Source organism: Marmota marmota, unplaced genomic scaffold, assembly GCF_001458135.2.
Source record: "Marmota marmota marmota unplaced genomic scaffold, marMar, whole genome shotgun sequence".
Lineage (NCBI taxonomy): Eukaryota > Metazoa > Chordata > Mammalia > Rodentia > Sciuridae > Marmota > Marmota marmota.
In genome coordinates, this window is record NW_026000080.1 from 2,003,439 (window position 1) to 2,016,114 (window position 12,676).

The 12,676-nt window shown below is 34.5% G+C and overlaps 1 protein-coding gene across 2 annotated transcripts in view; it reads right to left on the minus strand.

Moving 5' to 3' along the window:
- Positions 1-1,037: 1,037 nt before the first annotated feature.
- Positions 1,038-12,676, minus strand: part of Hs2st1 (heparan sulfate 2-O-sulfotransferase 1) — a 170,886-nt gene continuing 159,247 nt past the window's right edge. The window contains exons 5-7 of one of the 2 annotated variants that reach the window (XM_048814972.1): positions 9,306-9,403; positions 6,850-7,007; positions 1,038-5,817 (exon numbers count right to left, since the gene is read on the minus strand). In XM_048814972.1, the coding sequence (XP_048670929.1) occupies positions 5,588-5,817; positions 6,850-7,007; positions 9,306-9,403 (486 nt within the window). In that variant the 3' untranslated portion in view covers positions 1,038-5,587. The remainder of the gene's footprint in view (positions 5,818-6,849; positions 7,008-9,305; positions 9,404-12,676) is intronic. The other variant, XM_048814973.1, reaches the window with a different exon arrangement.

Genomic DNA, 12,676 nt, shown 5'->3' on the forward strand with positions numbered 1-12,676 from the left:
ATTTAAGTACATTTAACTAAAAGGTCCAGGGGGTTTTATAAAACTTGAACAACAGCAAAGGGAGAACAGAAAACAACTTCTTGATAAGAAAGGAATTTGTGTGTGTGTGTGGTGTGCTGGAGATGGAACCCAGGGCCCCATGCATGAAAAGTCCACATTCTACCACTGAGTTCCCCAGAGTCTAAGAGGGACTTTTGCATGGTGCTGTTTCTTCTTTACCCGTCTCTGCCTGACAAATAAAGGCCATGCCTTTTGTTCATACTTCATATTTCTCAACTGAGGCAAATGTTAATGAGTGAATATATACCTCAATAGTTTGTCCAAATGGATGGTTCCTCGTCTTTTTTTTTCATATTTATTACGATTTAGCATTTCTTTAGTGTTTACTGTGTAATACGAACTAAGTCCCAAGTTTACACATATGTACATCAGCACACTTAATTCTCTCTTGACATTATTAGTCCTACTTTACAGATCAGGAAACTCCACCTTGGGGAGTTAATTTGTTCAAGATCAGATAATAAGTGATGGAGCTTCAGAGCTCACCTGGACATTCTACAAACTGCCTTTTTCTTTCACTGTAGATCTTGACACTTTCCAACTGCACCTTTCAAATGTCACTTCCAGTTGCTAAGCTATGAGAATATTCATAAGCAGCAATGTATACGGTAAAGGGCTATAGAGAAAGGGAAGAGGCAAGTTCCAAATGCTACAGGAATATCAGAAACCATACAGAGCCTGAAACCTCAGTTTTCAAGGTAAAAACCAAGGATATCAAGATTTATCAAGGGCTCAGGTATGGCTCAGTGGTAGAAGGCACTTGCCTCCCATGATGGAGGCCCTGATTTAAAAAACAACAAAAGTTTATAGCCACAAAGGAGCCATGAAATCATTACAAACCAACCATGATGCATGCCCTTCTGGTGGCAACAATAATTGGTAGTTAAGGTGATGGTGCTGAACACCAAGTCAGCTTAGAAATACCCGTTAGCATCAAAGCCACAGAAGGAAATATTAAGACAGGACACCAAGTCATGTTCCCCTTCCCATTGAGTGTTTATTTTATAGCTTTTGCATCAGGTAGTCAACTAAAACACTTCAACAACAGAAAGCTGGCAGAGTGTTAAAGAAAAGGAGTGATTATCTCTCCAACAGATGTGACAAAATGGATTGAAGTTGGAAACAGTTGCATAAATGAATCAACTGGCAGGTGGGGAGGGCAGGAAAAGAAGTAATGAGCATCTTCCAAGAGGACTGCGTGTGATGGAGGGAAGGCACTGCTTAGCTATTTATAAAAGAAAAGTCAAAACAGACAATGTGTTTCTCTAAGTTACACTCAACACAGCTTTAGAGATGCTCACATACTGACTCTAAAAAGAAAGCTACAAAAGCCGTCTTTTTGGACGGCACCAGTGTGTCTGTCACAGGTTTACCAAGAATGTTTTAAAGAGGTCATTATCATCAGCGGCCATTTTATAAATAGTACTGCAAAGGTCACAAAGCTGCATGAATTTAAATTATAGGATAAATCTGACTAAATGGTCACTCATTTCAATTTCTAAAATTCCCCCTCCAGGGAATCAAGCTCCAGAGGAGCTGAATTGGCAGTGCATTTGAAACAGGGTTGCTTTCCCTTCAAGAAGCTGCCTGGAGAGCAGTTCACAACAACTTTGCACTGGGTACATGGATGCAAAAACTTAACGGCAACTGCCCCACTTCCTCTCAGAGTAAATAGCGCTAAATTTAAAAAGAGGCAAACATTCAAATCATAAAGCAGAAGCACTTGGGCCTCTTAAAGACAGACTTCATAAAAGGTTACAGTTCCAGGTGCTCCTCATAATAAAGGATTCTGAGACCATAGGTGTGTTTGACAATGACCAATGGGAAAATCCAGCTAGATGATTTACACAGATGTTCTCTGTAGAATTTAAAAATTTAAATATAAATTAAAATACCAGCTATGCATTTGGGAACCAGTCTTTAGTTAAATTCTCTAATGCTTTTAAAATTTTACTTCATTTTATTAAAAAAGAATCATTGTCTACAAACTATTTTCTTTCTAACTATGCAAATACAATGAGCAAATCATCTGCAATATCAAAATACTGTTTGGGAAATTACTGACAGCACTAAAATTTTAGGAATTTCCAATAGGACATATAAAGAACAAGAACAATAGATTTCTAATTATAGGCATTAACTGAATTTTAAGAATAGGGAATAAAATTAAAAATTTAAAAGTCAGCAAGTTTTAAGTTCTTTGATTTTCAATCGTTTAAATCAAATCATCAAGGATTCAGATGCATCCAATATTTTAGAAATTGCACAAATGCATATGGATGATAGAAAAGTAATTCCCATGCAATATTTTAAGTGTTGCTATCAGATATATTTAAGTGATACTTTACAGATTAAAGCTGGGTAAAACCAAAATATATCCTCCCCATTACATTTTAAAACAATCACAATAATTTATCAAGTTGTCATTTCACAGCAATTAGAAAACAGGAGTCGATACAAGTTGAACAAAAAGGTACTTTTTAGGAAATAAACATAGATATAGATATATATACACATACACATATAACATTTTCTTTAAAATTCAAAGTGGTTAATTTGCTTTTGTATTATAAAAAAAATATCTCCCTATGGTCAAAATACTGAAAAAGCACTAAGGCTGAAAAAAGAAAACCACGTTTGCCACTTTAAAAAAATACATATTGTCTCAGTGATTCTATTTATTTGATTATAAAGTTATGTATTATAAGGACTCAGACTCCTAGGACTGTAATGGACCGGATGGAATTCAATCTATGCCTTTCTCAATCTACAGGAAGGACACTCCTAACTCACCCTAAAAAATGCTAAAATATATGTCCCTATTCTGAACTGTTAACCTGGGAAAGAAAACATGCCCACTAGGAAGCAATATACATAAAAGTTTATGAATCTGTGGGAGAGACTGCATGAATCAGAAAGTTATTCTTTGGACATAAGCCAGGAGCTTTTGGAAGTATATAAACTCCTTTAGGCCTCTAGAGTACAGGTACAAAGATGATTTCTCCATAAATGATTTTTCTAGTGCAGGGGCTGGTAGCCCATGGACCACATTTAGTATGTCATTTGTTTTTGTAAATAAAGTTTTCTCAGAACATAACCATGTTCATTTGTTTCTATACTAAGGTACTTTTTCTTTTCTTTTTTTCCAGCAATGACAGAATCGAGTGGTTATAACAAAGACCTAAATTATTCACTCTCTGGTCCTTCACAGAAGTAGTTTACTGACCCCCTGATCTGTGTATTACTAAGGACTACTCTAGTTATGAGTTAATGCACCTCAAGAAGGCTTTAGCATGTACTCCAAGAACAACCTGGGGTTGTTCATGAGTGGGTGAATGTCAAACACCCCACTAGAAGTGGTGTTTTACTTTTGAGTGGTGGGACAATCTGTGTTTTCAGCAAATATGTGTAAAGTTAAATTTAAAACAAGAATACCGCCCCCCCCCCAATATATGCCTGGCTATGTTCTCTTAATATTTCCCTTCACTTGGGGTAAAGAGGCTAAAAATGATTCTGTCATTCCTTTAGTGTTTCTTGAGCTATTTATAAATGTTTGCTGCTAAATAGTGCTTCTTCCTCCCCTACACTTCTCTAAGGCAATCTGCCTAACATGTTGAGTTTGGTGAAGCCTTTTTCAGATATATTCACTTAAACTAAACATATTAAAGACTATTCTTTCAGAAAACATTTCTAAAATTCTTCATCTCTGTTACTCTAAGAAGAGGAAGAAGGTAAAGAATGCACTGGGAAATTAAACTCTGCAAAATATATTTTAAAAACCATAGGTATAAAATAGCTACCATTTTTGAATGGTAAAGTAGAATAACAGCCAAAAAAAAAAAAAAAATCTTTCAACTTTGAAGAGCAAGGTTTCCCTATCTCTAGTGAGCTAACCAAGTCTATTTCCAACAGGGAATCTTCTGAACTCAAGCAGCTGCTCAGCTGCTCATGAATCTTCAAGAGTTCACAGATGTTTCATATTTCAATAGTTGTTGAAACATGGAAGATAAAACACTGGGAAGATATTTATCAAACACAAATTTATATCAAGATAAATTTTTTTCACAAAGCTTAAAAGTGGACTTTTCTTTGTTTAAAAAATGAATGGTATGAAACTATATGTTAAAGATGTTTCTATAATAATACCTTACATTTATATATCACTTTACAATTTTCAAAGTGCTTTCAACATGCCATCTTATCTAGTCCTCACAACAGCCCTGTGAGGTAGGTACAGCAGGTATTATTATCCTCATTTCAAGATGAGGAAATTGAGGCAAAGAGAGGCTAAGTGACTTCTCAAGATCACACAGCTGGAAATTGCAGAACAAGGACCAGAAATCAAAAAATTTTGACTCCTCGACTTAGTACTCTTTTCAGTATTCTGCCTCCCGTAATGAATAATGTACTCTATCAAAATTGAAAGGTTATTGAAATTCATTTCAGTGACATCTTAACAGTAAAGTTAAATGAGAATACAAGAACAGTAGACCTGATGATTTTTACTCGACATAATAAAATTGGTGCAAAATCACTTTGTCTAATTACTTATAACCTTTTGGTCCAAATACATAAAATATGCAATATTTACAGCATTTTCCTTTTTTTTGTTTTTGTAAATGCAATGCTTTAAAACACATTATAAAGCACCTCAGTAAAAATAGTCTACAGGAAAAAGTACAGAAGAAGTAGGAAAATCCTACCCATACCACAGCTCACTAATGGAGTCATAATATGGAGTCACCAATATCTCAGTTTACAGCTACACAAATAACCCATGATGAAACAAATACTAAATCTGCTTTTTAAAATATTAATGTGTTTAAGTCTTAACTAAAACTTCAGATAATGCCAACATTCTTAGAAGTATCTTCCCAATATTAGATACTGGGAAGACAGGAATGAGAAATACTGCTTTAACTTTTATAGCATCATTCATGGTTTAACTTGAGATTTAACACTAATGATCACAAAAAAAAAAAAAAAAATTAAAACCACCTACATAAATATGAGCAAGTCCAACTCCAGCAGAAATATTTCTTAGCAAACATGATCAAACATTCCAATAAATTTCATGAGACATGGTTCACAAAAACAAAGCACATACTGCCAAACAGTTATTAACACTATTCAGTAGAGGTGAAGTGGCAAATAGATTCATCTTTAAGCGAAAAAATGCTTATCAAAATAAAAGAATCAGAACCCTTCCTGAAATTGTATTTAGTCTTTTGATTAGACCTGCCATGTGTTTATTTTAGGTGATGCAACTTTTTCCCCCCAGGCGGGAGGTTATAACTCTCACCAAAATTTAAACAGAAAAAAAGAAAAATGCCTGAAACGCAAAACTTCTCAGAACACTGACATAGCAGCCAGTATCTAATTCCTTGATGGTAATGTCTTTTTCCTAACTCAGCTCAATATAAACGGTCTTATACATATAATCAGTGATCTAGGTTGTGAAGCTGAGAACTAAGGTGAAGACGAGGTCAAAGTTCTAGTTCAAGAATTTAATAGTCACACCTTGTACTCAGTTCGATTTAGGGTAAATCTTTTCATAGAAAAAGTTTTGTGCAAGGATGTAGAGGTCTCCATCTTTTTCTCGAACAGCATGGGCTCTGATGAATTGGAACTGCTCTAGCGCAAATTCATAGAACTCATTCTCCATTTTCCAAATGTCAGATTGCTGCAGTTTTGCAATGGTTTGTTTTGTGGGGAGTTTCTTCTCTGTGGTTTTCCTGAGATGAGATTTCTTTCCTACTTACAAAGGGAAAAAAAGGAAAAGTAAAAAATTAAGAGAACACACAAAAGATCGAGGCCTCTTTATCTGAAGCGATGGTTTAAATTGATATGACACACTGAAGGACAGGCAAGCAAACTTATATTAACATAATTCAGAAAAAATGAAGCCCTGATCATACTAGAACTGAGATTTATTCTTTTAGAATGTAAATCCTTAACACATGAAGACTTAATGAAATGTCAACAGTAAATGTAAGGATTACCATTCAGTAATCTGTAGGCTGTCAACTCATACACTGTATTTTCAAGTGCTTGGTTCTCTAAGACCAGTTTATTTTTAAAAATGATAAAATATCTATTGCCAAACTTAATTCTACTTTCTCATAATTTATATTTGTTATAACCATGTAGAAGCTAGGGCATATGCACACTCTAGGACAGGAGTTCCAATGACTACATCTTATCAAACAATAGCCAAAGAAATTTACAAAAAAATCAGAATTAGATTGGACCTGCACACATACTTTCAGATATTCCAAACTATCAAGGTTGCTGAATCAGACCTTTAGCAAACTACAGCAGAAGCAGCACATGATGTTTGTATTACAGTGTCTTAGCCACCATCCCAGCCCACTTTAAAATGGTAGTAAGTAGGTCTAAGGGTTTAATACCTCGTCCCAATGCTTGGTATCTGGCCTTACTGCATATGACACTAAGCTAGTTCTGAAGTTTAAAGTATTCCATTGTTCCTACAATGCCTTATAATTTCACCTTATACATGTTTATTCATTAAAAAGATTATTTAATGAACACTAACTGTGTGCTAGGCACTGTTTTGTACTGAAAATACTTAGCAGAAATAAACAATATACCTGCCTTTCTATTTGTTGTGTTTTACTGACGTAATTTCAAATAACATATTTTTCTAGTTACAGACAAACAAACAAAAATAGTTAGGGACAGCTTCACAAAGAAACCTATCATTATCATGTATAACTAATTAAAACAAAAAACAAAACAAAACAAAAAAGAAACCTATCATTTATATACCTGTACGATAGAGCTCTGTAGCACCCCTGAAAAACCGGGGCAAAGCTGCCTCCAATAACATGATAAAATCTTCAAGTTCTTCAGTAACTCCCACTAGGAAGTATTCATTAATTAGGTTATACTTGGCTTGATCCATAGCCCACCTGCTTCCCACATTCCTGAAACCAAAGAAAAGGAGTTAAAAAACTGGCTGTGAAATCTGCTAAGTATCTGATGACCGTGATACTGTATATTATGGAAAAAATAGATAAACACATGTATATCCAAAGCTTTAATGCCCTTTTATTAACATCCTTTGGTAGGCACACCTGTTTTTCATTTCCTTTGCTTCCATCCAGTTTCTGCTCAAAATGCAGTGCTAATTCAGACTTCACTAGAGGATTCTTAATATGAATAAAGTCTACTTTGAGGGCAGTTTTTAAAATGCACATGTATAACATATATTCCCTCTATCTGATTTAGTGAGTCAATATAATTTCTTTTTTTAAATCACTATAACCTTTGTTCAAGAGTTCTTTAGGAAGGTCTAAGCAATTTGTGTTTAGTGCTTATCTTTCTTTCCTTTTTTTTTTTTTCTTTTTTGTGAGGTACTGAGAATCAAACCTAGGCCTCATGCATGCTGGGCAAGGGCTCTGACATGGAGCTAGACCCCAAACTTTTTGAAATTTTTATTTTGAGACAGGGCCTCCCTAAGTGACCCAGGCAGACCAAACTTTTGATCCTCCTGCCTATCTCCTGAGGAGCTGGGATAATGGGTGTGTGTTACCATTCCTGACTTAGCACTTATCTTAATTTCAGCTTAGTGTTTTTGTTTTTTGCTGAGCATAGTGTTTCTTAGGGGGGAAAAATGTGTTGTTGTTGTTGTTGTTTTTTTTGGTACCAGAGATTGAACCCAGAGACGCTTTTTTTTTTTACCATGAGCTACACCCCCATCCCTTTTTATTTTGAGACAGGGTCTGGGCTAAGTTGCTGAGACTGGCCTCAAATTTGCAATCCTCCTACTTTAGCCTCTTGAGTCGCTGAGATTATAGATTTGTACCACTGCACCCAGCTGTGTTTCCTGAAATATTTGAGGAACAGAAAATAGGTAAGAAAAGGCTTGACTAAAAATCTTTTATTTTTATTTATTTTGTCAACTAGAGCTGTTAATAGATTTTGCTCTAACATTCTTTAATCCTAGTTCCAGTTTTGACTTTAAGCAACAGTGTACGCTTCAGCTGGTGGCTTCCACATTTGTCACTTTCTTATTTTTATTTTATTAAAATTAAAGGGGGGGGGATAGGGGTAAGAGGAATTGAATCAGTTGATTTCCAAGGTTTCCCCCACTTCTGAGTATGAAACGTATTGAAGAAATTCAATTACAATCTTAGTAATGCCCAGTAGAGAAATAACTCCTTATAGTTTCAAGGCAGGGCTTGGCAAACTTTTTCTAGGTTCAGAGAGTAAATATTTTAGGCTTTGCAGGCTCTGTGGTTTAGGTCACAATTACTCAACTCTGATAGTGCAGCTTGAAAGCAGCCATAGATAATAAGTAAACACATGTATATGACTGTGTTCCAATAAAGCTTTATTTATAAAAAAAACAAAACTGGGCGATGTGCCAAATGTAGTCTGTAGGCTTTAATTTGCCAATCTGAGTTTTAAAGAAATGGTTAAAAATTGAGAAGACTTTCTTCCTATGCTTCCAAGTATTGTGTTATCATGATGCTTTGAAATAATCTACCAAGTAGGACCTTCAACTTCACAGAAATCAAATAATACATCTCAAACAGTGAAGAAATTTCTTGCATTTCTCCTTATGGTTTTAAGGACTATTTAACATTGAATATGTTCCTATTTTTTCCCCTACTTTTGCTACTAAAATGACTTAGAACAAATAAATAATGTACAATTATTCTTAAAAACTGAACACTCTGCACACTCTGAAGAAACAAATTCTTTGTTCAAGATAAAATACATTGTCTACCTTATGTTTGTTAATATACTAAACCACAACCATAACCTTGGCTCTCTTAAAGTGAAAATCAGTTTAACAGTAAAACTAGGATAGGATAATAATTTATCCCCTAAGCCTTTTCTTGATCTAGCCTGAAAAACTAAACTGTAAGCTTAGTACAAAAAAAATAAGGTTTATGAAGTGACCTGTGATCTCTTAGAATTTTGCTGGAATAGAGCAAACCAGGACATCAAAAACATAAATAGATAGATAGATAGATAGATAAATAAATAAATACAATCTAGCTTCTGAGAAAAGACTATGAAGATTATTTATGGAAGCAATCTTTTAAATGCATTTTAAAAAGAAACAACAAAGCTAGATATTATTTAATTACATATTATTTCAGTCATATCTTTTACTGACTTCCCTATAGCTAGTGCTTGATCAACACATTCACTTGTGAAACACAGATTATAGAAATAATAAGGAATATAATTTAAGCTAACTATATCCCTACCAGCATTCTGAGCTGTGGCCACAGAAGAATGGAATTTGAAGCCAGAGCTTCTCTGGAGCACAGTCTGAGCCGCCCTCAGCTACACATTCATCAAAGGTCTGAAACAAAGACAAAGGAGCACCGGTAAGCCATAAATTCAAGTCTCACCTATCAAATTCCTTAATGTGCTAAGTTATTAAATAAATGAATGGGAGTAGGTGAGGCAAGATAATAAAATAAAAGAATTGGGCAGGTTATGAGAGCATATTCAAGATACTGAGGAAAGTTAAAAATGGATTTTTTCTACAACTTTGTTTTATGCTAATGCTTATAAGAATTCTTACTGCATGAAAGGAAATTCTCCCAGATAATAATTTGTTTTAAAAAAGTAAACACTGGTTTATATCACTTTCTTATTAAAGGAAATTATCTATTTGAGATATGACATAGAGATACCAGAGAACAAACTTGGGAAATTTGGTTGTTGCAGTGAAGAATTTACAATACCATCTGTTATTTCTGGAAAGAGGTTTGAAAGAGCAGTAAGACTATCTGTTTTGAGAGAAGGCTTCAAGGTTTTATTTATTTATTTATTTTTGTGTTTATTTTTTGGTTGTAGTTGGACACAATACCTTTATTTTATTTATTTATTTTTATGTGGTGCTGAGGATCGAACCCAGGGCCTCACATGTGGGAGGCAAGTGCTCTACTGCTGAGCCACAACCGTAGCCCTGGCTTCAAGGTTTTAGAATCATGTTTGATGCTACTTAAAATAACTCTTCAAGGCCTTCAGGTTGTACTACTCTAACTCATACAATTTAATAAACTCAGAGGGTCCATTAAAACAAAAAAACCTATAAGAATAAGGCCCCAAATTTCTTAAACCTGGCAAATCACAATCCACAATTTGCTCATTTCTCTTATAGGAGACCTCTGCCATGACACAGTGAAAAGACCCATAACTTGGCTTTGAATGCTTAACCCAGAAAACTTCAGTTCTGTGTTAAGTTTCCTCATCTAAAAACTGAGAGAATAATATTACCTTGAGGAATGAATCAACCACAAAGACTGGGTCATAGTAGGCATTCATTAATGAGATGTCTTATGTCTGTGTCTCTCTCCCCATCTCTCCTCCCTAGGTCAAACACAATGTTTTGTTGGTTCTTGCCTCCTTGACCTTGGTCCCACCTTCTCTTTTCTAAAATAGCTCTTGGTCTCTCCTGACACTAAAACATTTTTTTCTATTTCTTGAACACTCTTTTTGGCTTCTTTTGGTGGTTCTTGGTGTTTTTCTGAATATACTATCATTATCTTACTTGAATGTATATTTTGGTCCTTCTACTTACTAGGTATTCATCTCAGCCATCTTCACTCTGCCGATTCCCTTCCTCAGCAAAGTCATCAACACTTTCTTGGCTTGATCGATAATTTCTAGGCAAAAGACTTCCAAATGAATACTTCCAGATCACTTATTATCTATCCTCTAATACTTACTGTGCATTTAAATTTTTTTCTAGTGTTACTTCATATTTAATATTATGGAAGGGTCTTAGTGCCCCTTATAACTAGATTTAAGATTTCAGAACATTTCTTATTCTTCTCCTTTGCCTCAGGTCCCTGAAGTAATGTCTTTCTTATTCATCTTTACCTTTTCCATCTTCACTGCCATCAGGATCTTACAATATTGTTGTGTACTTATTCTTGTTAACAGTTTCTTAATTGGGCTCCTTTCCCACCCTTCTTTCTAATCTGCTATGTATAATAACTGGATTAGTTTAAATATAGTCATTTCTAACATCTTCTACTCAGAGACCTTTAATGGCTTCCAGTACCTTATAGGGACAATAGAAACATACCTCAACATTGTAAAAGCTATCTATGCTAAGCCCAAGACCAACATCATTTTAAATAGAGAAAAATTGAAAGCATTTCCTCTAAAAACTGGAACAAGACAGGGATACCCTCTTTGACCACTTCTATTCAACATAGTCCTTTAAACTCTAGCAAGAGCAATTAGACACACTCAAGAAATTAAAGGGAATAGGAAAAGAAGAATTCAAACTATCATAATTCACCAACGAGATGATTCTATAGTTAGAGAATCCAAAGAATTCCACCAGAAAACTTCTAGAATTAACAAATGAATTCAGCAAAGTAGCAGGATATAAGATCAATACTCACAAATCAAACACATTTCTATACAGCAGTGATGAATTCTCTGAAAGAGAAATTAGGAAAACTACCCCATTCACAATAGCTTTAAAAAAAAAAAAAAAACCTTCAGAATCAATCTAACAAAAGAAGTTAAAAACCTCTAGAATGAAAACTACAGAACACTAAAGAAAGAAACTGAAGAAGACCTTAGAAGATGGAAAGATCTCCCATGTTCTTGAATAGGCAGAATTAACATTGTCAAAATGACCATAATACAACCACAAGCATTAAACAGATTTAGTGCAATTCCAATTAAAATCCCAATGACATTCCTCAAAGAAACAGAAAAAGCAATCATGAAATTCATTTGGAAAAATAAGAGACCCAGAATAATCAAAGAAATACTTAGCAAGAAGAATGAAGCAGGAGGCATCATAATACCAGAACTTAAACTATACTACAGAGCTATAGTAACAAAATCAGCATGGTATTGGCACCAAAATAGACATGTAGACCAATGGTACAGAACAGAGGACACAGAAAATAACTCACATAAATACAGTTATCTCATACAAGACAAAGGCACCAAAACACACTGGAAAAAAGATAGTCTCTTCAACAAATGGTGCTAGGAAAATTGAAAATCCATATGCAGCAAAATAGAATTAAACCCTTCTCTCTCACCATGCACAAAATTCAACTCAAAGTGGATCAAGGACCTGGAAATTAGACCAGACACCCTCTACCCAACAGAAGAAAAAGTAGGTTCAAATCTTTATCATGTCAGATTAGGACCTGACTTCCTTAACAAGACTCCCAAAGTCCAAGAAATAAAATCAAGAATCAATAAATGGGATGGATTCAAACTAAAAAGCTTCTTCTCAGCAAAGAAAACAATTAATGATATGAAGAGAGAGCTTACAGAGTGGGAGAAAATCTTTACTACACACACACATCAGATAGAACACTAATCTCCAGGATATACAAAGAACTCAAAAAAAACTTAAAAAGAAAACAAACAAACAAACAAAAAAACCAAATAGCCCAATCAATGGGCTTTGTAAAGCTTTAAAAAAGAATAAAACCAAACAGCCCAATAAATGGGCTAAGGAACTAAAAAGAATTTTCTCAGAAGAAGATTATATAATTGATCCCAAATATACGAAAAAATGTCACATCAAAACTACTCTAAGAATTCATCACTCTAGTCAGAATGGCAACTATCAATAATACAAGCA